Source organism: Poecilia formosa, unplaced genomic scaffold, assembly GCF_000485575.1.
Source record: "Poecilia formosa unplaced genomic scaffold, Poecilia_formosa-5.1.2 Scaffold2, whole genome shotgun sequence".
Lineage (NCBI taxonomy): Eukaryota > Metazoa > Chordata > Actinopteri > Cyprinodontiformes > Poeciliidae > Poecilia > Poecilia formosa.
The window spans coordinates 4,885,890-4,913,699 of record NW_006799941.1 but is presented as its reverse complement, the minus strand read 5'-3'; the positions used below and the strand labels follow the sequence as shown (position 1 = coordinate 4,913,699).

The window sequence follows — 27,810 nt, the reverse complement described above, 5'->3', positions numbered from 1 at the left end:
TTACGCTACAGAACACTATCAGCTTGGTTCCCTTCCTTCCCAAAGTGTTGAAACCTTACCTCCCAGCGGATTCACAGGCGCAGTGGGTGGGATGGAGAGAGGGTGGGGTGCGGGGTGCGCACACAGGAGGCGGACCTACGTTGCGACCCCCACAGCTCTGGCTGGAGATGATTTTACGATGCCGACCATTTCCCCAAGCACATATTGTCGCCTCGGCGTAGCAGAGACACGGTCAGTCAAGTAAAAAAACCCGCACGTAGCCAGGCAGATATCAAACCCAGAAAAAGAGGAGAGGTTCCCAGGAAAGGAAACAGCGCTGCCCATTATAATATCTCGGAACATCAGTGGAACTGGGCTGAAATCTTCAGGACAAGTGCGTTTGGTAAGAGTCGACAAATCTTATTTTTAAAGTTTCTTATAAAGGGGAACATTACTAAACTCTGTGGTATTATAACGAACTGGTTTTATTTTATATTTAAGGATTGTTATGAGTTTGTTTTTTTTTAAACACACAGAGATCTGTCAGTCATAAGTGGAAGAGAAGGAATAAAATTAATAGAAATATGTGAAAACTCAAATGTGTTATCGTTGGATGGCGAAGTGGCTGCACCAACTTGTAGTTTAATGTCGGAGGTGATAAAAAAGAACATACATTGCTCCCTCTTCTTAGGCAGCGCTAACCTCGGGACATGTCAGGAGGACCATGTGGCGCTTTAAGTGACAAACTGGTGGTGTCCATCTTTTGTTCGTGAAGCGTTTTATTCTCCCCGCGCCTTGTGGAGTTCAATTTACCTTTTAAAACTGTTTAGTCTAAGTTGCAAAAGTGACATACCGTGACACATAAACGCGCATTTGCAGCGGGGTAATCTAAATATCCTAGTTTGGGAATTGCTGGACCAGATTTCTGCAGCGCTCTTAAACTTCGTGTCGTGACGTCACTGCCTCACTTCTACGTGAGACATTTTCCAGCTCCACACCTTTTTGCTTAACCACTTTGTTCCGTTACTATCGAAGATAATGGGCAATATTGCCGCTAATGGGTGAGAGATGTTCTCCTTTTTTCATACACGAGCAAAACAAACACCATTACCAACCGGCAGAGGCCATTTAAAGCTCCTCTTCTTTGTTATTGTAGGCTAAACATAGCCATGTGGAGGAAGAGGGAGAAAGGGAAAGAGCGCCCTGTGTGGGAAGTAGCCTACATGGTGCGCATTTTCACTCAATACTCTGATGTGTTTTTATTGTGTGCCTGGTGATAATGGAAATGAGGAGCTTTTACTCTACAGAGATGGTTCTCAAACTGTGGGGCAAGTCCAGTTTGAGTTTTAGGTTTCCTGTAATGGTTTTGAAACCACGTTTCGACACAAATGATCGGCGTTGTAAATATGAACAAAGTAACTATGACATATGCTGCAACGCAAAAGTATTTGCGCCCCTTGAACTTTGACGCATTTCTTCACGTTCACATTATGATCAGGGCAATTCTGTAAGATTCTGTTTAGACTCAGTAGAGTATGGTTGTTAAGTCTAAGGAAAACAAATGAAGGGGCTGCACCTCTATTTACTCTGAGTCCACCGTCACCAACAGTGATGACCCTATGGTGTCAGACACACTCCAGCAGTGGCTGCTGCGTCATCACTGGTTTAATGACATGCAAACTACCAGAAGTACTACTAGATAGTTAATAGGATACATACTATGTGCACACAGCCACACCGGTCAGATTTCCCAGTCAGAACATTCAGGTTCTTAGCAACAGCACGTGTCTCTAAAATGTGTACAGCTGGTAGAGAAGTACACCACTAAATACTCACAGCTGTAGTTGGAGCAAAAAAAAAGAAAAAAAAAAAGAAAAATAAATCCATACCACACTTTTCAGTTTTTGAAATTTATAACACTTTTAAAATAACATTTAATTGGTCAAATGTTCTAACCAACAACACGATTTGCCCGATAGCATTTTAAAATGTGAATGTAGGAAGGGTGTAAGGTGTTAAAAAGTCTAATTTTTAAAAGTTTATCTTGAACTTGATAGCCTTAGAGAGAATAGAAATGATATCCATGACCTTAGTGGACGTTCAGCTGGTTGCCTTCTCATGTACCTAATTCAAGCTTGGTCATATTTTTTATCGTGGTGAAACACAAACCATTTTGTCTTATTCACTGAACTCACTGAACTTTATTAAAATTAATTGAGACATTTTCTTTTAAGCTTGAAACAGCTCATCATCCCTTTGGTAACTAAATATGATCTGAGCCACTGTATTATAGATATTGATCACAGTCAATTTCTATAATTGACTGTGATCAATAGTTGATCACAGTCAATTATGTGACTGTGATCACATAATTGACTGTGATCAATTACACAACATGCAGGCTACATGTTGTAGCCTGCAAAGAATAGACCTTCACTTGTTATCATTTTGAACCTTTCGTTGATGTCATGTGCTGCTGTCATATTGATTGAAGCCTATTAAATGGGAAATTTGAACAGTGTGAATGAAAAATACACAACATAATCAATATGGTATTGATGGAGTTTATTTTTAATAATGAAAGGGAAATAATAGCGAATCTCAGATAATCTTGTTGTCACCCTTTATTTTATTACATTCTAGCTTAAATTTGTTCTTAGCGATTGAGTATCATTTCAGGGTACCTCCGTTTTCTACAAGATGACTTGTTTCATATTCAAAAGTCGTTTCAGTGTTGCTGCTAGTTTGGTTGTTTGACAGCCTTGGAACGGGGACCGGCTGTTGCAATAACGTACACGTCAGGAAATGAGGTCGGTAACCCCCACCTGCTCCAATGTGGGCCATGACTTGACATCACAGCAAAACTGACGCGGGTAAAACAACCTTATTTGAACACCAAACACATTGCAAAAGATGCTTCAATGCCGTTGGGGATGGAGAAAGAAGGTTTTTTAGTGGTGGGTTGGCCAGAGTTCAAAAAGAACAGATAAACCCCTGCGCTGGGCAGTGACCTCGACTTGTGCAGCGGTCAAAATGGCAGGAAGTGGACAGGTGCACTTCCACACAGTGGAATGAGCCAGCTGCTCTGCAGTCCCATCGAGGAGATGTGTGGATTTCTGTATCTGAGTCAGCCAAAGTGTTAAGTGTCTGCCACTCCAGGGTTTATTATTATCTTTGTCATGGGGCTCATAATCGGTGAGAGTTGAACGCGACTGTACCGTGTGCTGTTTTAGATTTGTTTTGGAGTCCTTGAAAGTCATTTTGTAAATACTTTATTGTACATAGACTGGTTGTTCTACACAGTAGATATTTTTATTCCACTAGTGTCCATAGTATGTTCCAAAACAAGTTAAATCCTCTTCTGACTTGTGGCATTGTTGTTTTATGTCTCTTTCAAAGCTACATTTAGCAGCAGGTACATATTTCTTAATTGAAAAAAGCACAGAGTAAAGTACGTCAGCGGTGACGGTCAAATATTTGACTAAAACATAACGACCACAGCTTAGAAATCCTGCTCCAAAAGGTATTTGAGTCACGGCCTCATGCTATGATGACATGTGAATCGCAAACACCCACCGAAGGCCAAACTTGCGCATGTTTTCAGTCAAACATGCAGGCATGTTTGTCCACCACATAACTGCCCTTATTTTTATTTGTACTGTCTGTACACGTTATTAATATTTCCCTCAGGACTCAGGAAACAAATTGGATCTGATGTCAGATCGGCGAATCAGACCGATTAAGGCTACATACTAGCATCAAGCTGTCTCACTGGAAATACTGCGTCCGATAATAGTTGCCAGACTGTTTCAGATTTTGGGTGCACAGATTTATGCCAGACTAAATATTTGGCTGAGATCTGACAGAGACGTTATCAAGAGTGACGACAGTGATGTGCTGACCTGCTTGTGGCTTTTAGCAGCTGCATTTGGGTCACTTTTAATTGCGATTCTAAGGTTGTTTGTCCCAAGTTATTTTTTTTTCCTGATCTTTTGGAGGAAAGTGTAGAAGAGTAGCAGATGGACTCTTAAAGAATGATGCATTTATTCAGCCTTTTTCTGGATTTAATTTATGCTATGAGAAGGGAGAGAAGAAACTATGAGCACAAACAAGAAGCTTCTTTCATGACATAAAGAGTAGTTTCCTAACTGGTCATCAATACATTTCTTGTTTCGTCTGATAACATTTGAACTCTATGCAGGTGCAATAGGTCATTAAATAAGCTACATTTTTTGAAAGCCATTTATGGTCCTGGAATTTATATATTGCGAGGTATCAGTGCAAGCAAAGGGTAGTGATAGAGCGCTTAACTATAAATCAAAGTTAAGCTATATGTGCCAACTTTGAGAGCGGACCCTCATCAAAACTGTGTGCTCCAAGCTTCCTGGAGAGTAATTGCTGAGTATCTCCTGCTGCTCTTTTATGCTTTTTCCAGGAGAAAAAAAAATGTCCTGCCACATTTCAACAACACTCACAGTTAATTCAAGTTAATTGAGCCTTTATGTAACCGACATGGGTTTTATTTTTAGTAAACATGCATGAGGCCAAAAGACAGTTACAAAACAAGAGTATTGTTTGCACTAATAAATGAGTGTCAAGCGTTACCAAAAATCTTTCTGATGCGTGAATTATTTACCACTCCACTCCATGAGTTCTATTGTAAAGTTCAAAAAATAATATGAAGAGATTTTTCCATATTTATTTCTCAAGATTTAATATTTATTTTAGTATTAATGCTGAGAACTTGTGCACGACAGGCTGCACAGCTATGCAAAAAACGACAAAGTTACTTTTTAAAAACCACCTTTTCTTGCCTGGATTCAGACCAAAGCTGTCATCAAGCTTTCACTTTGGGTAAAATGACAAACCTCATGACCGTTTTGTTTTTATATTGAATGTTTCAAACATTCTATTTAATAAAATGACAGATTCTTATTTAATTCAATCGTATTTAAAGTTATTACCGATACTATTTTTTTCTTCTTCTGAATTTCTAAAGAAACTTTGATATTTATTCACAGTGGTGTTCGAGATTTGGACTTAAAATTATATAGTATTTATTCAGATGATAATAAAAAAGAATACATGAGAATGTAATGCACACATCTCACACATCCCCACTCATGGAATGAGCATTGGAAAAGACAGCTTGGACATTAAAAGTGATCGTGTGGCCAGTTATGGAGCAAATATGACACTAATTGAGGTCATAAAAGTGATCATATTTTGCTGATGCCACCTGTGGGATAAAAATATTTTGTAAGGGCAGTCTGAAGGGACTTGGTAGAAAGCAGGTTTTTAGGTGGAAGGTCAAATCCGGTCTTCATTTAAACCACTCGTTGCCTGTGCATATCCTGTGTAACAATTTTGACTTCCTTTTGAATAGTTAATGTATAAAAAAGTGCTAGCTAACTTGGACCAGTAAAACCCTTATAAATTGGTATTTTTTAAGTGATTATGTACCATCATTATATTGAAAGCTCTTGAAGTTTGAGACCTCTAAATCCTTTGCCAACACGAACGTTATCGGAAGCTTGGGAAACATATTGAACCAGTTTTGCTTCCTGTCTGGAGGCCAGTCAGGATGACATCATTTTAACTTTTCGCAGATTAGGTTTGTCTGATTATCTGACCGACTGATAAGGAGTCAGATGTTCAAAGGGAAGAGTCATTTTCATGTTAGTCTGTGTCATGATCCATTGTCATTAAAGCAGACATCAACTGTTTCCACACATCTTTAGCTCATATCGCATTTGAAAAGGGGTGCAGCTCTCAGTATTGATCATGGAGGAAAAATCCAGAGTCGCATCCACAACAAAAATCAAAATAAATACATTGTAATCCAGTTGTAACCATAACCTATGCTGTGATTTTTCAGAGTTGTGTTAGGTGAGCCCAAAGTTGACTATAGCAGAATTAAAGTTAAAGTAATCTGTAAAATCTCTAATGTTTTTGAGCTGAGCGGCCAGAGTTCCAGTATGAATATGATTGAGAATCTTTGGACTTCAAACCCAAAGATTTGAAGCTCATAACCAGAATTGAATCATCAAAATACCTGTGGAAACATGCAAAAAGATTGCCAGCAATTGGAAGGAGTATTTTATTCTTCGGTGCCAAAAAATTTTTTTTTTAACATTCTTTATGAATAAAACAGATCAGTTTCTTTTTTTTTTTTTTTTCAAATTAGAGACTCCTTTAAATTACTTTGCTGTCTTGAGAGATGTCTTCCTCATTTCTTGTCATAAATAATCCTCTTGAAATAAAAAAAGTAAAGACTTCATAAATCTTCTGTCGTGTTCAACAATATGTTGTATATTCAACTTTTGGTTTAGATTAAAAATGGCACAAATGCGTAGACATTTTTTTCATTTAGCGATTTGGAATAGGTCAGCTTCAAATTACCTGCTTTTATGATAGCTTAATTGTGATATTAATGAACTATAAGGTGGTTTTATTTTTTTATGGTTTTGAATAAATGAATAAGTACTTTTCATCAACATGTGTAGATGTTACACATTGATCGTTTCTTTGTCTGGATTCAAACCTGCACCTTGTTTCCCATAAAAAGCAGTGGCATGAATTCCCATGGTTGTGGTTAACGAAAAGTGCTGCTTCCGCTGATAACGCACGACCCGAGCATGTGCTGGTTTGTTTGCGTCAGGCACGTGTTGTAGGATGAGCTAGTGCTGCCAGGTGCACTTGCTTGAACCTTGTTTATCTCCTGCCCACGTGCCGATGTGCCACAAACTGCCGCCGTACTCATTGCTGTCTGCTTTTAAAACGACACAAGATTAAGTGGGGACTAGTTAACAGGAATGCTCCTCTGGGATACTAAATGATAGGGACCCACACTTTAATTAACTGTTGTTCACCCTTCGTCTTGTTCAAACCATTCAAATGTCACAGATTCAGTAACTCTAAATGTGACCTCTAGCCTTCATGTCATAGTTGCTCAAGAGAACCGAGTTGAGCTCCAGGAACATTTTGGGTCGTCTTTCTGGCAGTCAGGGAAATATCATACTGTCCTTTTCTCAGTGTCCTGTTCTCATCATTTGTACTTAATACCTTTAAACTATTAAAGCATATTTCTCTTGTGTCAAGAAATTATTTGTAAATTCAACATTAACTGATTGCATTCTCAGATTCACCTTTTTATTGATTTAGCAGTTTTGAATTGTACCATTTTCACTCAAGACATTCAAGACAGTTTGTGGGAATTTACGTTCAAATTTTTGTGGGAATGGCTTGTCTATCAAGGTTCACTAAATGATTTAAATGCAAACAATGGACCAGATTTAACTATGTAGGTCTCTATGTAATCAAACTTTTATTAAGAAATATTATTCATAGATAACTGCATTGTAAAAAAAAAAAAAAAGCCATCAAACTTTTTTGAAAACATTTACTTTAAACATAGTTAATAACATTTAAGTAAAAAGAAAAATAAACTTAAAAAAAGAAAAATTTTCATTACATTTTTGCATTATTACGTATCATTTAACTTCAAAGAAAAAGTCCAGATCTTAGTATTTAATTTATTTTGAAAGATCAAAATATAATTTATTTCCAAAAACAAGTTCCTCACATGCATCAAACATGCAGCGTGTTACAGATGGGAAGAACCAACATCAGTGATGTTTACTGGAAATTCACTGATCCTTTATTCACGAACTGAAAACAGTGGTTATGATCTCTCTATGGATAGGTGTGACAACACTGTTTGTGTTATTTCTATAATTTCTTTGGTCCACTGTAAACAGAGTTTGAACCTCGGAGTGCTACATGTGTGAAAGCTCATCTGATCTCTGAAAATGTGATTTTCGGTTTACTAAGAAGTTAACCCTGATTCGGTTTGCTTCCTGTGAAAAACCAAACAGAGTAGTCCAGCAATTCAAAGTAAACTAAACCGAGGGGAGGAAGTGATGTATGATTTACAGATATAAGTTATCTGACAATTGTCAGAACCTTTCAGTACAGTTCACAGAGTGCGTTCGGTTTTTATGTGAAAGTCAGAGTTGCCATTTGGAAAAGAAACAAAACAAAAATTAAAATTGCCAGCGAAAGTCTGAATTCAGAGTGGCAAAATTAATGCATTTTAACTAAGTAACCCTAAATTTAATAACATATACGGTTGCGTATCTATAGTTAGCAGTTGGCCAATATTAACGATTCGTTTTCACTTCATTGGTATCTCTTTAAACCAATGGGACACATATTGATGTAAAGTATCTATTTGTCTATAAATAAATACATTATTATTATTGACTTGAAAGTAGTAATGAGGACCACAAGTCTGAAAAAAAGAGATCCGTTGTTTGTTTTGGTACTACAATTAACAATTCAGGGTGATAACAGTTTGTTTATCTCAATTATACACATTAAAACACATAAATGACATCTTCACAAATACATGCTGTTCAGCCCAACTGGTGTTTCTAGTTCAACGAGATATAAACAGAGAAGTGCTAATGAATAGTAAGTTTAAGTACATTTCAAATTAAAGGCAGCCATATTGGATGCTGGATGCCCATCAATCTCTGTCAAACCCAGTTTCCTGTGATGAATTCAGTGTGACCTAGATTTGAATTGAATCAAACATTTTCCCGTATACCTCTGTGTAAATAATCAGTATCGGTGTACAGAGCTGAAACAGGATGCAGTGATACTAGTTTTGAAGCTTTGATAAGGGAAAGGTTAACCTGAGCAAACCAAATGACTCATTCAGGAGATAAGCCAGAATCTTTCATCCAATAATGTTTTTTTTATTATTTTTTATTGAGGATAAAAAATATTCCCTTAGTCATGCAGTGTTACATTATTTATTTTCTACCTCGGGTTTCTACTGCAGCTGAAGCTGAATGGTGTCTACCTGGTTTGATTGTATTGTATGAATAACACTCATACTTAGGGGGTATTTTTACAGCATTACACAACCTTGTCTTTTTGTAGTTTTGAAAGTAGCTCAGACCATTAGTAGATTTTTACTACACGGAACTGCAAAATTCTGAAAACTCAGACGGACTTTAACCTTTGACTGTGTGGCGACAACTTCGGCTTGTTTGCTTTACTCCTAACCGAGTAAAGCAATATTTCTTCATGTCTAGGATGACATCACAGCTTGTGAGCTCTTTTCAGCTCTAAGACGTATTCATACGTGTACGTATTGCAATATGAAGGATAGAACGCTGTTGAGTCACTATGTCAAAAAGTAAATGTGTGCTGTTTGTCTGCAGCGCAGAGATCAAACAGATGAATTGACGTAGTCGGGCACTGATGTCCCGATTCACATAGAAAAACAGCTAAAGTGTCACAGTGAACCCTAACTGAATTAGGTCCAAGTGTGATGGAGACACTTCTGGAACGGTCTGTACTATGTCTGCGTGGAAACAAGTGCCAACACTTTATTTTGTTACGCATGTCTCCCTCCTGTCTGCTGGTTTCAGATTCAATTAAATGTGAATTTAGTTTGCAGTGAATTAAAATTTGTTTATAAAACTGTCAAAAATGAACTTGCTGTCTTTAGAATTTACAGATCAACCCCATTTCAGTCTTAGCTTTGTAGAAAAATACGTGTGAAGGTGAGGTGACTCAGGAGGTCACCAGCAAGTCCAAAGTTACAATTTTAAAATGATGTGTCATACTGTTCCTATGACTCACAATGCTTTTAACAATAATTCTTAGAAAGTGTTGGAAGTAACTAAGTTTTCAATGGCTGTACGAATTCTAAAGTACCCAGCCCCACCTGCTGCTGCACACTTCCAGTCAGCTGGCTGAAAGAGGTTTTTTTTTTGTTTTTTTTTTCCTGTTACATTCAACAAAACAAATTTTGACTTTATTTTAATTTTATCAAAAGACAGTTACTAAGTAGCATACACAATGTTATTATAACAATGGTAATATATCATTTTGGCAGCAGCTGGAATAATTGTTGCTTTTCTGTTTGAGATGAACTAAATCACATCATGTACATTTTTCTTTTTAAGTGTTTTTCACAGCTGCATCAAGAAACCTTTGTATTGTTTCTGAAGGTCGTCCTGTGAGATAAATGCTCCTGTGACCTTCTTTGTTTTTAGAAATTCAAGATCTGGAAACCTCCTTCACTGAACGCACGCAGGCCAAAGAGAATCTGATATTTGTTAAAAGATGGAGCCTGCTGAGTCAGAGATGAACATATTATCCAATGGAAAACCCCATGATCTTGGAGATGACATGGGTGTGGCAATGAAGACGTTGTTAGCAGAAGATCAGTGAGTTGTCGTACATTTCTCTCACACAGATGAATGGTTGCCTTGTTATCACAGCATGTATCAATCTATGTGCTCTTCTTAGCTCCTTTTTTGTCTCTCTGTGGTTGTACTTATGTGAAAACCACATCCTTGTTACTACACAATAAACCAAGTGAGCCAATATTCATCACTTATATGCAAAAAGTAAATCAGGCTCCTTAATTTATGTTTAGTAATAAGCAGGATAGAGGTGTGGTTGGCAACATGAAGTATGACTTATTTGTCCAAAAATTTACATTTCTTTAAATGCATGTTTGCCTTGTTTTTGTGCTGACTTCGTCTGACGGATCCTTGTGCAGAAATGGCACTGAAACTCTCAGGTATGTTTGTTACGAGCTGGGTTGAAGTTTTATCTTCTGATGTTTTCACAAGTCAGAGGCTAACAAATTGCAAATTCATTGCTGCACTTTTGATCCCCCAGGTTTGATGACCCCGAAGGTGCGCTTGAGAGCGAGGAGTTCTTACCCAACGCACATGGGAAGAAACCCACACGTTTCACAGATGTAAGCATATTTAAATACCCTGTAAATCCATGTTTTGTTGTCACAGCTGGAACATTTTATTAAAAAAGTTAACTTTTTTTTTTTCATTGAGAACCTATATTTGGGTATGCAAAGGGGCCGACCATAAAATCAAATGAATGAAAGCGCTTTACTCCATACTTTAAAAATAATGTCTGAGCTCACTTTATTGTGCTTGCTACTGCGGAGCTGTCAGACTGTTCTGTGTTTTTTTTTTTTGGAGTAATCTGTCTCCATACAAGCTTCATGAACTTACAAGAATTTATTTACAAAAATGATACGAATAGCTAAAAATGCAGCAGTACAGAACATTTTTATAGCACTCAGTGCTGTTATAGTTTGAAATTTGCTGACATTGTGGAGATTCAAGGCTTGCTCTTGTTTTGTTTTATCAAATTCATTCCCAGTTTGAAGGAAAGACCTCCTTCGGGATGTCGGTCTTCAACCTTGGCAATGCGATCATGGGCAGTGGCATCCTAGGATTGGCTTACGCCATGGCAAACACTGGCATACTTCTCTTCTTGTGAGTAAATCATTTTTAATTTCAACTTTAAGATGATTTTGAATGTATGGAGCCCTCCATACATCCTCCTCAGTGAAAACATGAACACGTTTTCACTGAGGCTCTGTAAGAGACATACGAATGAAATAAGTAATTATTGATATGATAGGAGCAGCGGCTTTGACAGCTGGTGGTGGGTGTGTAGATGTGGGCGTGACGTCACAGGTATGAAGGTGAAGGTGACTGGCTGCTGCTGGCTCTGTGTGTGTGAGGAAGCGGGTGAGTGGAGTGGTCATGATAATAAAAATTTAATAAATCGATAATTGTGACAGAACCAAGAAGAGGTTAGGAGTTGATTGATACACGGACAGATGAGATTCCCTGAGTTAACCCAGTGCGGCCCTCTACCACCAATAGTTTGCTGTGTTTTATAATAATAAAACGTGTTTATTATTATTAACTCTTTGGTGCAAAAAACTGATTGAAAATCGATTTATTTACTGCATGTTTATGTCTGTTAAGGCTCAGATGAAACGGCACAGAAAGCAGCCCTTTAAACCATTCAGACACGAACATAACAGAGACACAATCAGATGACTTATTGCCCCGCGATAATAACTCAATAGTCCATGGAGAAACCTTATAAGCTTGTATTAAAGCAGAAAGTACGGCGGCCACCGTAGAAAAGGCTTACGGTATTCAATTATGCCACATGATTAATGCGAGCGAACGAAAAACCTTTTGCGAGGGAACGCAAAAGAAAAAAAAAGATCCTCATGTCCCCTGGAGGGCTCCGTATGAATGACATGATTTGGCAAAAATGCCACATTTTTGCATGTTCTAATATGGACATAATTTCCTGGGTTTCAAGGGTGCATAACTTTGTCAGGATGACTTAGGTTACTTTTCTCAGTGACATCACTATTGTGTACTTTTTTTATGCTTTTGAAACTGCTTTTGCAGTTTACCAGATATGTCGTGCATTGAGAAATGTATGTCATGTGGGTTTAAGCATCAACATATAAGTAGATTTGTGAGTGGAAAAGAGTTGTTTCTGAAGTGTGTCTGTCCCTTTTGAAGCACTACTGTTGTACAGTGTGTGCATTGGGATCAAGTAAATTTGCTTTGTTGATTTTCTAAAAGCACCACAAAGGCAGTAGATGGTCAGTGTTTACACATCATGGTGTTCTGGACGTTCACGTGACGCTTTCTGAACGAGAAAAATAAAAAAATTGGAAGAAATGATTAGTTTCATAATTCATCAGAATACAAGACACTATTGTAGAACTATTTTCATTTTGGAAATAGTTAACATATTTTCTAACTCTGTTTACCATTTATTAAATTCAGGATACATATTTTGAGCGTATATAAGGACAGAGGACACAAGAGAACAACAAGAAATCTACTTCTGCACCTGCAGAAAGAGATGACAAAGAAGAAAAGGAGAGAACCAGATCAGTGCCAAACAACATATGCAAATATGACAATAACAACTACTCCACTGTAAGGTGCACAGTACTGGTTAATACAAGATGTATTTAGTAGTAGCTGAAGTCCAAAATGAATAATCTAATAATCATTGGTCATTGTTGTGATGACCTGCAAAATCCTAGCCAAATAAGCAGCCTGTATTGAAGACCTCTGTGAGGGACCAGACTCAGAATGAGGACAAAAAAGTGTTCAAAGTAGAAAATGTTTCAGTTCAATTCTCCCAAAAAAATAGTTAACAAAGCATAAGGATTTGATGCAAGAATAAGTCAAAGGATAACTAACAAATTTGGGCCCTAATTAACTGAGGTCAACCGAACTCTAACTGAACACAAACAAAACTGACCTGCAAACAAAGAACAAAAGGCTGCTTAAATAGGGGTGGAGTAACCTAAATCTACCACATGAGGGAGGCACGACATAACAAAAGAACAAACAAATACAAAATTAACTAAAGCGACCTATGAAACAAATAAAGCTTAACCAACTTTAACTTAGCACAAACAATAATAAGGGAATATTTAAGTGACAAAGTTAACAAATTAAAATCAACTTGAAACAACAAAGTCCCCTCTCCCCCCTCAGTCTTTCGGAAAACAAATGGTTTGTTCCAGGTTTCCTCCTCCAGCTGATTTGGCAGCACCTCAAACCAGCTGGAGGAGAACCTATTGAACCTATGTTGTAAAAACAAAATGCAGATTAAACTTGATACTAATAGGTTTACAACCAACTTTGTTACAGGTTTCTTCTGACTGGAGTTGCAGCCTTGTCATTATACTCCATCCATCTGCTGCTCAAATCTTCTGGCATTGGTTTACATTCTGTGTGAATATAAACCATTCACACAGACATTAACTAAAGTGTGCACCCATTAGAAACTTAAACAGACGATAAGCTGTAACTAATATAAAAACAAAATAAACACTAACACAATGTGGTGGTGGTGGTGGTAGGAGCATCCTGAACTATCTGGTATGCCCACTTCTAGTCCTAACCCTTTTTCTCAGACTCCGATCCCACCCTGGCTACCACAGACAGGTCCTAGAAAGGACACGGCTCAGAATAACCAGACCTCCAGACCACAGTGAGACATGTGGGCAGGTCGTTTACTTTCACCTGAGCTGTGCAGGCTGTTGCTGTCCCACTATGACTCTCAACGTCCCAGTCATGTAGTCTCTGTTTGTGTAGCGACAGAGAACGCAAACAGCCGACTGCAGGAGAGTGAACAGAAAACATCGACTGTTCTTTACATGCCAATCAATATTAATCCATACTTTATTCATTCACTATTCCTTTCAAAATGTTCTAAAAACCTGGATGTATTTTTTTTTTTTATCAACCTTTTAGATTTAATAGCATTGACACCAAATTATATTTTGTGTTACTCAAAAGTATTAAGCCTGTCTAAATAAATGTGCAACATCCTGGTAGTTATGCATTTATAATCAGGAGTTTTTACTTTCAAATCCGATAATTGTTACTGAATCAGTGACCACAGGAACCTAGATTCCACTCTAAATATGGTTGTATATTTCAGAAAATTATCCCTTATCAATGGAAGCTATTATCTTCCAGAAGTAATGACTAAAGGTAAAATGTTTGTCATATTCAATAGGTTCTGGAACCAAATATGTTTACATTGAACGGCAGCAATTTCCAAATGATTCACAAACTCTCAATCACCTAGTTAAAATGTAATTATTGGTGCAGGATATCAGTCATTCTGGCTCAGCTTTAATGACTTTCACATTAACTGGGGCCATAATGAGCCCAGCGTGTTCGTAATGGGCTTTTGAAAGGTCTTGAGAAAGGCTGAGGTTGCGAACGCACCCCGACTTATCAGGAATGTTCACCAGAAGTTTGTGCCCAAATGTGTTCGGGTTTCTGTGCCACTGAACCTGAAAACTCTGGGGACAAAGAGATTGTAGGAAACAGCAAGTGTATGAGTATCGATCCCCTAGAGGAGTATCATTTCAGTACTCCTCTAGGGTTCACAACAGATTTTTTATTTTTCATCAACTGGATACAATAATGGTGTCATTGAAAGGTCTTGATGTTGAAGTAATAAATATTGTTTGCAATCAATCTACTCAACCATGAACTGGAGTCCGGGTTCCCATATTTAAATTGGTAAAGACAGACTTAAGAAGACAGGCAGGATACGATGTAAAAACAAAATGCAGATTAAACTTGATACTAATAGGTTTACAACCAACTTTGTTACAGGTTTCTTCTGACTGGAGTCGCAGTCTTGTCATTATACTCCATCCATCTGCTGCTCAAATCTTCTGGCATCGTGGGTGAGTTTTGTGTCACTTTTCAACATTTTTATAATCAAATCCTACAAACCTTTGTTTGATTTCTAACAAACCTTAGAAATCAACTAACCTTTGTGAAAGTTAGATGACTTCTGTGGGATATTGATGGAAATCCATAAGTTACACTCAAACTCTTTTTGAACTGAATCTGTTCTTAACACATAAAGGCCGTGGATAAAACAGAACTGTTGAAACGTTTGTCGTTCTGTTAAAATGTTTACATGCCACACGGTTTTACGTTTAGCAGTTTAGGTTTCCTGACAACTTTTTTGAACGCTACAATGGATCATACAGAAAGAATCTAATAATGTAAAGAATATCATGTAACATGAAGCTAATTTTAAAATGTCCTGACAAATACTGAACCAGTCACTTGAAAAATTTGATTATGTTTTATTGCTTTTTTTTTTTTAAAGTGGCTTTATTGGATTGCTTCGAGGAGGAGCTCAACAAATCTATCTGGCTGTAATTGTCTGTAATCTCCTTCCAGGTATTCGTTCTTATGAACAGCTGGGCTACAGGGCCTTTGGTACTCCTGGAAAAATGGCTGCTGGCATCGCAATCACCCTGCAGAACATTGGAGGCGAGCATTACATTTATGACGGGAATTTTATAGCGCACAGTTTAACTCTGCGAGCAAGTATTATAGACCGTGAAACTGGCTTGACTTTAAACCCCCAAACAGATAATGACATCCACCTAAATCACCGGTATTACTTTAGTTTTTGTTCTTTGTGATAAGTATGGGGTCTGGAGAAATATTACGAGAAAACGGTGAGAAGCCTGCAGGTAAACAGCTGTTTTCTTTGTGGTGGGTAAATTAAAGACAGCTGCGTGGAGCTAGAAGTCCCAAACAGAGACATTTGAGGGACAAACTGGCCTCTGCGTTTAAATTGATGATAAATGATTTTAGTCGTTTTTACAGGATTCAGTTAAATCACTGAATTCAGAGGTAAGATAATTTTATATAAATGGTTTATTAAATGTGCAACCAGTCTGAAGTCTCTTGTTTGGCTGATGATAAATAACCAATGGTCATAATTCACTTTATTACAGTTGAAAGACTTTTCACAAAAAGCTAAAATCACCTTTCCTATAGTGAAAAGACACTAACACAAGAATAGTAATAATAGTAAAATCTACCAGACTACTTAAAACCTCAAGTAATAACTGCCATCCTCTCACATATGTAAATAAGACCTTTGCATGCCGTGACATTAAATATTCATTAATATGAGACATTAATATGAGTAGTCACTCTCAGGTTATAATTAAACAATATGTTGTTTGCATCTTCTTTTCTTTTTGCAGCTATGTCCAGCTACCTGTACATCGTCAAGTCAGAGCTGCCGCTGGTCATCCAGGCTTTCCTGAAGGCGGACCCCAACTCTGAGTGAGTGTTGCTGTTTGTTTGCTCGTCATCGCAGACATCAGTGTGGCGGCCAGTTCAAGCGAAAGGCACGTTGGCCCCGCTGGTCGTTGACCCAGAGTATAGTTTTTGCGTTTGGTCTGGCAGGTTGTTTGTGGAGCAAATGTTTTGCTTTCTGTGTGCTGTTGATTCGGTCAGTGCGGGGTGTGTGAAAATAGTGAATGCTTAGAAATGACTGAGGGCAGGAAGGCCTTGATAGTAAGTCTATTGGGCAATAAATATGAGGTTCAGATGTTTTTTGTCAGTGATGCTGCAGATACAAGCAGTTAACGCTGCGTACCATCAGTGCAATAAAGTTATTAAAATCTATTTATGTTTATATTGTTGACCCCCAGTAACTCTACAGATGTTAAAAGTTCGTTGAAACTACCAACTGTCTTCCTCACACCATCAATCAATACGTTGCTTCTTAAATTATTATCTCATTGGCCAGGAATCAGATATCAGCTCAGCCATTGTAAGCCACTGTGGTTTTTCTTTTAAACTGCTTCTACTTTTCACAACAAAGGTAGAGATCCCATTTACCACTGTCTAGAGCTGCAGATAAGTAGTAGAAAAACAAATATATTTACAATTGATATGTTTATTAATTGCTTTTTCTTTTGGCATCCCCCTGTGATGTGCTGCCCTGGGCAGAAAGTCATATTAAAATCATCACTTACTGTGCAGAATCTTTAACTTATCCTTTTCTAATTTATAAATAAATTTCAATCAGCCAGACCTCATTTGAATAACAATTACAGGAAAGTCTTGCACTATTTCTCCCCAATTCTAAAGCATATCAAACTAAGACCTGTGGTAGAAAAGTTTGATGGCATAAAGCATTTTCTTTGACCACCACTTGTCCGATTTTCTTGCTTTACATGTACAATCACTCTAAAACCCAGCGTCATGGTTAGGCGCAAGGAGTGGGCAGAAAATAAAAAATAAAAATGCTGTCAAACTTTGGAAAATACATTGAAAGCCTGAAGAAATGGTGATCAACACTTAAAATGTCAAAAGAATAGAAAATGCTCAAAGCATCTGCAGTTTACTGTAGCTCTGGGTTTTCACAGCTACATCTGGGGGTATCCTGTACTGCTGATTCATTTTGCACGGCAAATAAATATATTTAGAACGCCATCCATCACACGGTAGCACCAGCCACGTCCCAAATTTGGAATCAGATTAAGAACTGGCCTGAGCAACCAGAGAGATCTTTACAACAGATGGCGTGGCCTTCGTCTAATCTTAAACTAACAGAGCTCTTCCACGAAGACTCAAACAAGCCGGTCCTAATATTGCACAACAACCACAGTTTCCTTCAGCTTCTTGGATCAGCATGGCCATTAGGCGCCTCAGAGGCCTCATTATGGTTAAAAGCGATGCATGAAGTGCTACGACTGTTTTGTACACATGCACTCACCCAAGCGACGGCAGCAGGTGGTGTGAAACTGTGCTGCCAAATTCCAAAGCCGAGCATAAGGACAGGACAGCTCAGGGCTGGCTCTGACTGTTCGCCTCCACTTGAGGCTCTCAACATTTTCCAGGTTCGTGGCATCAAAGGGAGAAAAAGGAATGTGGGCTGTGTGGTTGACTGGGAGCTTTATTTGCGTCCAGTAGTTCTGTAAGGAGGCGGCAACGACACGGTGGCAGTCAGACGGACTCTTTTGAGTCATGACACGGCTCGATCCGGTTGAATCGATTACGTGATCAGGGGAAACGTGGGGTTTGCAGTGAAGCTGAGCAAACATTTTGGAAGTGGTTAAGATTTTTCTTGAATTTACTCAAGACATGGATTTGCAACAAATTGACATAAATGAAAAATATGTGCTGCTAAATGTAGTGCACAGTGAGTTTACCCCAAAACGGTGCATCTCTGAGTTACTTACACCTGCTTGCATAGGCGTGTGATAATAATTGTTGTGAACTGATTATTGTTTGCTGGAATTCAGGAACCCTAAAGACTCCGACAGAGACTTAATTACAGCTTGGAGCTACTCTGAATGGATGGGACTCCCATTGGTCACCAGCGACTTTCGCGTGTGAAAACTGATCAGCTAAAATGACCTAGTGACCAAAAGGCTACGAGGCTCATGACCTGTTGTCTGTGCGTGACTTCCCGAGCTTTTAAGGGACTCCTCCAAACCCACACACACACACACACACACACACACACACACACACACACACACACACACACACACACACACACACACACACACACACTCCGCTTATGTCAGACATCGCTGTATGCTCAGGCCTGGAGACCTGGAACAGACAGTTTATCCCTCCCCGATTCTGTTTCATTTGGGGTCAAGAATAAAAGGCTCAGCAGCTGAAAAAGATAACGGGGCTCTGGGACACAAAGACCTCTGTGTGCACAAGATTTAGGCGACAATAGCGCTTAAATGGATTGACAGTAATTTATTTAAACTGCTTGCTGCTTGTGATATGACTTTTTTCCACTGGTAATGGTTTAAAATCTATTGCCACTGAAGAAAGACTGTTCACATGATAATAAGCATGCTATTAAATATCAGGCTGTTTGTGTCCTGCATACAATATTATAAATAAAGGGATTAATAGAATCCTTCTTTTCTCAGAAAGTAATGATTATACATCAGTGAAGTATAAAAACTATATTAGGGTATATTTTCTCTCATCCATGCAGGGTAAAAGTTATACCTACCAACTCTAATAAATGCCTGTACCACTACTAATATTTTTGATAATTGTCCGTCTGCAAGATCCAGAGAAACTACAGACGTTTTTTACCTCATCAACAAGCTTGATCGCTGCTATCAGATATGGTAAAATTTACGAGCTGGCTCTCTCATGACCTTTAAGAATAAATAAAACTTTCTGTAATGTTGTAGTTTGGGCTCATTATAGAAACTTAATGCTTTATCCGTTCAAAAACTAGCTTTAATGTGTGTTTGGGATCATCCGCCGTCTGTTTATTTGAGGCAAAGTTGATGAATTTGGAGTTATTTCGGCATCTGCACTATTACACAAACTTTGTACAATACAACTGGCAACTAATCACACCCTTAGCATGATTCTACCGTGGCCATGCTTGGTAGTACAGTGTTCTCAAATTAGAAATTGTCACTTCGACTCCTCCAAACATACTTCTTGCTCAAATAGCTCAATTTGTCTTTGTCTAAACTATTCTCCAGAAGGCAATCGTTATGGGGTAGCTTCAAATTTTAGTTGTCAATTTGGGAGTGAGGATTTCTTTGTTATGAACTCGAAATACATGACCAATGTGACGAGTCAGGGAAGCTTGTTTTACTGAGTCTGAGAGAATGCAGACCAACAGACTTTATTCTGGGTTTACCATGGGTTGAGCTTAACCATCCAAACCAGGTTCATGACCTCTGACGGTAACCTTTTGAGTCAGTACGCTTATATTTTTCCAAAGCCCCAAACTAAACCCTGCTGAATATTTGCTGACAAGCTTAAAAGTCAGGGTCTCACCTGGAAACCAAACATTTTAGAAGAATTTAACCTGCTCTGCCAATCAGAGGGCTTAACTATTCGGCCAGCATTATACTGGAAACATTGTTAATGACTGCAAAAAGCTCAAAGCCTGCATTAGGCATAGACAAATGAACAATTTATCCATATCTACTCTATTTTAGTTTAGTCTATTCTAAATCTAGTGATGTGTATGCGGGTGGAGAGTGTTTGTAACCTTTTTACCGTCTATGTAGTAAACAAAGCCACTGTATTGGTTCGACACAAAATAGAAATAAATTTAGAAATAAATTTCAGAAATAAATTTCCAAGCACACATGCGTTTGTATTAGCAAGGAGCACACATTACATGAGATGCCTCTGATAAATGATTCATCTCTCTAATGAAGAGCACAACACAGGAGGTTGATTTTTAAAAAAGAGCAAATAGTGCAAGTAGTTTATGATCGCATAAGTTCTTCCACACTCATTGTTTTATTGCCTTGGGTGAGTGATTAAGGTGTGAGACACATGTCAGGACTAACATACTTACTGAATATTTTTAGTTGGTTTGGTTACGCAACGCTCTATTCCAGTACTTCTGATGATAGCAACAGAAGCACACACATTTTTTCCACAGCCTTGGGCCTGAGAATGTTTCCATCAGGTCACCGTTGGTTGGACTCTTAAATTTGTAACAGACGTTGCATCATAGTTATCCATAAACAATCTGTATTAGCAATTATTCACAATTCCGCCTGTGTGTGTTTGTGTGTGTGTGTGTGTGTGTGTGTGTGTGTGTGTGTGTGTGTGTGTGTGTGTCTCTCTCAGTGGCAATGTTTGTATTACTAAGCTCACCAAAGTACACTCGCCTTCTCTCCAACAGTCTGTGGTACTTGAATGGAAACTACCTGGTCATCATGGTCTCCACCAGTGTCATCCTGCCCCTAGCTCTGATGAAACAGCTCGGTGAGTCATTTCAATGCATCAGCTTGGATGTCTAACAATTGTGCGTCAAGCAGAATCTGACACTAGTTCACTGTAAGCTTATGTAGATTAAAGTAGGTTGCTTACGTTCATTGTAAAAGAACATATCAGACTGAACATTTCCTCATCCAGGTCAGTTGAGATTACCAAAATATTTCTGTTTGCTAAATGCCAGGATAAGGATTGAGAAGCCGTTAGGATGGTCTTTTAAGGATTGCAAGTTTCTCCTTGTTTTCCACCAAGGATGGCCTTTATTGCTCTTAAATTTTAGTATTATCAGACAATGCCTCCAAACATTAGTGTCTCTCTCCTAGAATGGCTTTTCAAACTCTAACCTGTCCTTTAAAGCAGCTTTTGGTTTACTGGTCTCTTGTTTGCTGAGTGGCATTTCAGTCCATGTGGGCACAGAACCTAATGGCTAGACATTTCCATGCTGTTCATTGCTGTGTAGAAGTCCTTGAACAGATAAATATGGTGCCTTCAGGGATCATGAAACTGTAAAGGAATTTCCCTGACATTATATGTGTAAAAAACCTTAAAACCATGAAATGTCAGTTTACGTTTCAACACTGCGGAGAGCCGCCGAGCATGTTTGAAAAATACATCCGCAGCTTTGGTTCCATTTAGCTCAAATGTTTGGGATTAACCTACCAGAAACATACAAAGGATTGACATCATCATCTGAATAAATTGTTTTAAAGCTTAACTTATGAAGAATTTTGACTTTGAAGGAAGTGACACAAAACGTCTGCCTGATAATCTGGCATTCAGCAAATAAAGACGAAGTTAGTAACGTTAACTCCCCGACCCAGTGAAGAAACGGGGTTTTGTCCTTTTGTTACAGTATTTTTTACTCAAAATGTATTGATGATTGCTTTATAGATTTCAAAGACTTTCAGTCAGACTTTAGAAACTCTCCTCTGAGAGCAATAACATTGCTAACTAGCTCATTGACATGTTTGCTTCTCACCATACTCTCTGTCTGACACCTCTTAAACATTCCCCCACAACGAACCAGTGTGTGCTTTAAATAAGAGCAGCTGTCATACAGGAAACACACTCTTTAATTGTTAAGTTCAGCCAAAGCATATACTGTGGTTTGTTATTTCAATTCTCAAATCAATGTTATAATGTCATGCTCTTTTGTCTCAAAATTTTAAATTTAAAAAATAGTTTGGTAAAAGCATTACATGTTTTTTCCAAAAGTACCTCAAATCTGACCCGCAGAGTATCTTGAATACTTTAAAATAAAATTGACGGATCGTTTTTAGACTTTCACTCAAGTTTGTTTTGCAGCCAACATTTGCGATGTGGAGAGTGGATTAGTTATGTCATTTAACATTAAACCGGCTCGGACCCAGACGGAGCCGGTACGTTGACATCAAGCAATTAGCGTGTTTTTATCCCGCTGCCAGCTGTGAGAGCAGCAGGTTCTCATCAATTACCTTCAGATAATCACACCCTCATGTCCAACATAATCTGTTTATTAACACACATCAAAAACATGTTGTTTCCACTCTCTCTCCATAGTTAGGTGGTTCTGATCAAGTTTTTTTTTTTGTAGCAGCTTTAATAATAATAGGATAAACTTGAATGTTTATTTTCTTGTGAATCAGGGCTGCAATTCAGTTCATTCTGTGTTTACTAACTTCTTTTTTTTTTCATTTTCAGGTTACCTTGGTTACGCAAGTGGCTTTTCTCTCAGCTGCATGGTGTTCTTTCTGTCTGCTGTAAGTCAGTCCAGTTCTCACATAAGAGCAGCATCCTTGGGTATATTTCTCTGATAGCATCTCCGCTTTCCTCCCCGTCTTGTTGTAGGTTATCTATAAGAAGTTTCAGATCCCTTGCCCGTTTGAGGAGTTCTCGGCCAACAGCACCGCTGCACACCTCGACCTGAATGACTCCAGCCTGGTCCATGACTACAGCGACGGCTTGCCACATGAAGACAAGGACTCGCATTGCAACCCACGCATGTTCACAATCAACTCACAGGTGGGCAGCTGACGTAAAGACATATTTGGTTATTTATTACTGTATCATTTTTTATTTTTTACTTTTTTTGAAACTTGGACACAGAGGTGCTGAACAAATTGTTCTTCACAGACGGCGTACACAATCCCGATCTTGGCTTTTGCCTTCGTTTGCCACCCCGAGGTTCTGCCCATCTACACCGAGCTGCGCAAGTGAGTCTCCCCTTGTAACCCTGTGATATTTGACAAGAAGTCAGTGCAGAATGTGGCGTTCGCATAACTCTCCAATCTCTGATTTCAGTCCATCAAAGAAAAAGATGCAAAAGGTTTCCAACATCTCCATCCTTCTCATGTACACCATGTACTTTCTGGCTGCTCTCTTTGGCTACCTGACTTTTTATGGTGAGGGCAGCTGACAACAGATCTGACTATTTACATACAGTGCTTTAAAACTGTGGAACCTTTTAACTTTACATTGACGTCGTCTCTACATCTCTATGGTTAAGAAACTAGCATCCTATTACACAGATTGCAGGCTCCCTCTAGTGGTGGCCTTTAGAATAAAATGCTGTCCAGTATTTTTTCTGTTAAAATGTTTTTGTGAATCGGTTTTATTTTAATATCCATGCAGGTAAGGTGGAGCCGGAGCTGTTGCACACGTACAGCCGCATCGATCCCTATGACATTTTAATCCTGTGTGTCCGAGTGGCTGTCCTCACCGCTGTGACGCTGACCGTGCCAATTGTGTTGTTCCCTGTAAGTTGGGGGCCTTAGGTTTGTTTCCACACTTCAAACAGACACGATATACTAATGTGTTTTTCCAATCACACGATAAAATTTGCAGGTGCGCAGAGCCATCCAGGAGATGTTATTTCCCAGCAAGTCTTTCAACTGGTTACGTCATGTCGGCATCGCCTTCGTTCTGCTCTCCTTCATCAACATGCTGGTGATATTTGCTCCCAACATTCTGGGCATCTTTGGCATCATTGGTTAGTGCATTACAGCATTATTTTAATGGAAAACTTAAGTAGGTCCAGGTTAAATTTCACTTGTTTTTGTTGATTAATTCCATCATGGGTGATTAAACATGGTTCACAAATAAAACAAAATGCCTCGTCTGACCAAGATAGACATCTTTTACAGTCAGAAAACAAAAAAGTTATGATTACTCTTTACTTTGCACTGTGATTTTATGCATTGTTGGCTCTTGTTCACACAGCTTGGAAGTGAGAACTAAGACATGTGACTAACATGTTTATTCTAGGAGAAAGTGGCAGGTGGAATCAATATTATTGTCGAAGTTTGTCCTCAGAGTGCAGGTCACGTTTAATGAGTCAAAGGCAAAAACACTGAGGACCTTTGGGGGCGACATCTTCAAAGCAGCCCTTCCTGCTCTAAAAATGTATATATATGACAGACAGAGCACAAACAAACATAAAAACCAGGAAAAGTTTTATTTTTAAATATTTATATGAATTGGTTTGATTAGAAAAAAAACATATCCTGTACGCATGACAAAAAATGTAACTGCGGGTAGTTCCTGACTCAAGCTGTCGCCGTTTTCCGAATGGGGCAATTAGTTTATGAATATATAAAAATAATTCCACAGCTTCATAACCAAATATGAAAATCTCAAAGCCGATTTTGTAAGTGACTTTGTGAGTGATTTCTTCCACATCATGGCAGGATATACAACCTTGTTAATGTCCTGAAAGGAGGAGAGACAAAGCCTTTTAAAGAGGAAAGTATAAGTTTGTAAGACCATCTTTCTGTCTTTACTTGATTCAGGTGCCACATCAGCTCCCTGCCTCATTTTCATTTTCCCCGCTGTCTTCTACATCCGCATCGTTCCCAGAGAGGACGAACCCATGACCTCCACTTCAAAAATACTGGTGAGGCATAAACATAATTTAGACATTTGACAGTTCAGATAATGTTGAAAAGTAGATCATTTGCTTCTCTGTGTTTTCTAAAATATTTTTTTAAAGGCTTCTTGTTTTGCTGCTCTGGGAGTCTCCTTCATGGTGATGAGTCTGAGCTTCATTTTCATCGACTGGACGTCAGGGACCAGCCTGGCTGCTGGAGCTCACTAACAGCCGCTTCAGTTTGTGTGTGCAGTGTTTGGTGAAGGCTTGTTCGGTATGTTCATTAGAAAGGGAGAGTTCTCACCTCAGTCGAACACGTTACCGGCTGTCCAGCACAGAGTCTGGGTCTGCCACGACACAAAATACACACAATAATAAATGCTACGTTGGAAGGCAGATACCCGAACAAAAATCTTCTATTTGCTGCAATTTCTAATTTATTTTTTATATATATATATTACAGAGAGTTTCTAATACAGTTTATTAAAATTACACCACAAAATCAACCCGGCAGGATGAAATGGTCGTCTCCTGCTTCTAAGGCTTTGCTTTCACGCTAATAACTGCAGCTGGTTCTGTGTAGGTAAATAAAAACTAAAGCTATTTTAAATATTCTAAATGAGACGCACAAAGAGAAGCAGTCAGGTAATCTCACGTAGAACCAGAATCAGTATGAACTGCTCATCATCATCATCATCATCATCATCATCATCATCATGTAGTCTTTGAAGTGCTCTAAGACTTTTGCAGTGACATGACATTTTTACTTTTCTGTAAGGTTTCCAAAGGAATTAAAACTGCTGTGCCTTTTATCATTTGCAGTGGCACAAAAATAAATAAATAGTGTATATTTATTTAGTTAACAGATATCTCCTTTCTGATTTCAGATGATCTATATTTAACTGCTGTCTTTGATTACATCCAGAAAAATCAATGTTTTACACTTTGTTTTCTTTTATGGTGACAAAAACTGACTATGTTTATTAATAATTTAGAAATTTGAAACTTCCTCTTACTACATCTTTACCCCAAACGTACTGTGATTTTCTATCATAATCTTACAGTCGATTACGCCGATCCTATTAGTTGAATAGCATGTTTTGGCAATCTTTCCTAGGCATCCCTGGTAAAGAGGTGTAAATAGACTTGAAATAATTTTCTATCATAAAAAATAACACAAATCTGATTTACTTGATTTTACATGTTTGTTTTTTCTCCCCATTTGGAAGAGTAACTGGTACAAACATGGCCTCTGTGTCATACTCCGGAGAAACAGGACGAAATTGATTACCATTGAAACGTTGCTTGAAAATCTGATCAAGATTAAAAGTAATAATGTTGCTTAATTTACATTCACTTTAGAGGGCTTGTAAGTGATAAATGTTTTAAAATACAAATAACTACATAATCTGGTTTATCCTTGTTTAATAAACATTATCAAATTAGTTTATTTTTATGGATTTTTATCGATTCTACAAAAAAAAAAAAAACAAAGCAATGAATATAATTCTGATCCATTTTACAAATATTTATCAGGACTGGAGTCAATGGAGTCAAGAAACTACTGGTGCTACTGTCTGAACATTAACAATCCAAATTCACAAAAGTCCCTTTTCCAATAATGTTTAAATGGTCCAATAAATATTCTAACTTTCTGTATTATCTATCTATCTAAACTCATACTTCAGAGGATTGTACATATCTTAGAGTAATTTAACCAAACCTTTCTGCATGTTTATACACCACAAGGTAAAAGTGCTGATTTAAATAGTGCCTGGTCTGCAGCAGATAAACTGACAAAGTGTTGTGCCTTTGTGACACAGCTGCAGAGTTTTTAATGGTTCTGGTTTAACGAGCTGTTAAAGTGCTTGGATCTGAATTTACTGCCTTGCATGATGTAGTAATGTACATTTAGCAACTTTTATTACCTGTGCTGTAGAATGATTAAAACTCAAAAACTGCTTTTGTTATGATGTTGCAAAATGTACGTATTTGACCAAATACCTCCCGAAATGGATATTCTGAACCCACAATGGCATGGCTAAATATCCTAAATAATAAAATTCAGGTTTACAGAAAAGCTTCTAATGGATTACAAACCAAACATGTGTTACAGTGTTATCGAGGCGAGGTTTTATCGTCCATGTATGTTAAAATATAACATGTGTTTCCAAAGACTATTTAGTCCTTTACATGTCAGTTTTTTTAATGGAAAGTTGTATCATGAATCTTGTAATATAAATCATCTATTTTGGATAAATATAGCAGATGAAGCTCTTACTTGCTCAGTAGTTTTTTATTGAGATAAAAGTTGAATAAACAAGATCCACAAGAATACTATTCACAAATACATATTTTAAAGACTTTATTTCTGTTAGTTATGATGGTTTCCACTGATGGCTAATGAAAATATTAAAGTTAAGATTAGAATATTATTTATACAAGATCAATAAAAAAACATTTCAAGACAGGAATGCAAGTTAATGAGAGGTATGAGAGGTATGTTTAATGCATGCTTGAAGGTCATTATTTTCAAAAGGTACTTTTAATCTGACAAACATACGACTGAATAAGACACTATCTGTTCTACACAGACTTTTGAAACTGATTCACACAATTTTTCTTATGTGCCTCTCTTAACATGATGTCTATTTTTTGCCTTTCCTGTACATGTTATGATGTAATTGCCCTTTAGCATTGTCCTGTTTTGTTTATTAGTCTGCCGTGCCATCAATAACAACAGACTACCTACTGTATTGAAATGCCTTTAAATTTGTTTCACCGTTTCAGCTCTAGCCTGTATTGTAGTAAAAATCCTTTGTATGTAAACCACTTTGTATGAGATGTTATGCTTCAGCATGTTAAACAAATCAACAAGGCAGAACTTTATATAAATAATGTATATAGATGTAAACATTTTATATTTGTGATGCTTATTTACAGTAGCTTGTAAAGTGTAAATAGTTGGGACAGTTTTAGTTTGGAAAAAATAAAATAATTAAATAATTGTACATGTTTTTA

At 37.9% G+C, this 27,810-nt stretch overlaps 1 protein-coding gene across 2 annotated transcripts; it reads left to right on the top strand.

Moving 5' to 3' along the window:
* Positions 1-149: 149 nt before the first annotated feature.
* slc38a3b (solute carrier family 38 member 3b) lies at positions 150-27,810 on the top strand. 2 transcript variants are annotated; one of them, XM_007550963.2, is made up of 17 exons: positions 150-382; positions 10,053-10,226; positions 10,565-10,585; positions 10,687-10,768; positions 11,194-11,309; positions 15,006-15,079; positions 15,588-15,680; positions 16,409-16,490; positions 20,854-20,936; positions 22,626-22,684; positions 22,773-22,946; positions 23,058-23,137; positions 23,226-23,326; positions 23,556-23,680; positions 23,769-23,913; positions 24,713-24,816; positions 24,913-27,810. In XM_007550963.2, the coding sequence occupies exons 2-17, from the start codon at positions 10,123-10,125 to the stop codon at positions 25,015-25,017; spliced, it is 1,548 nt and encodes a 515-aa protein (XP_007551025.1). In that variant the 5' UTR covers positions 150-382; positions 10,053-10,122; the 3' UTR covers positions 25,018-27,810. The 2 variants fall into 2 exon arrangements, with proteins under 2 accessions (XP_007551025.1, XP_007551030.1); XM_007550968.2 differs by lacking the exon at positions 10,565-10,585 and having other exon boundaries at positions 151-382.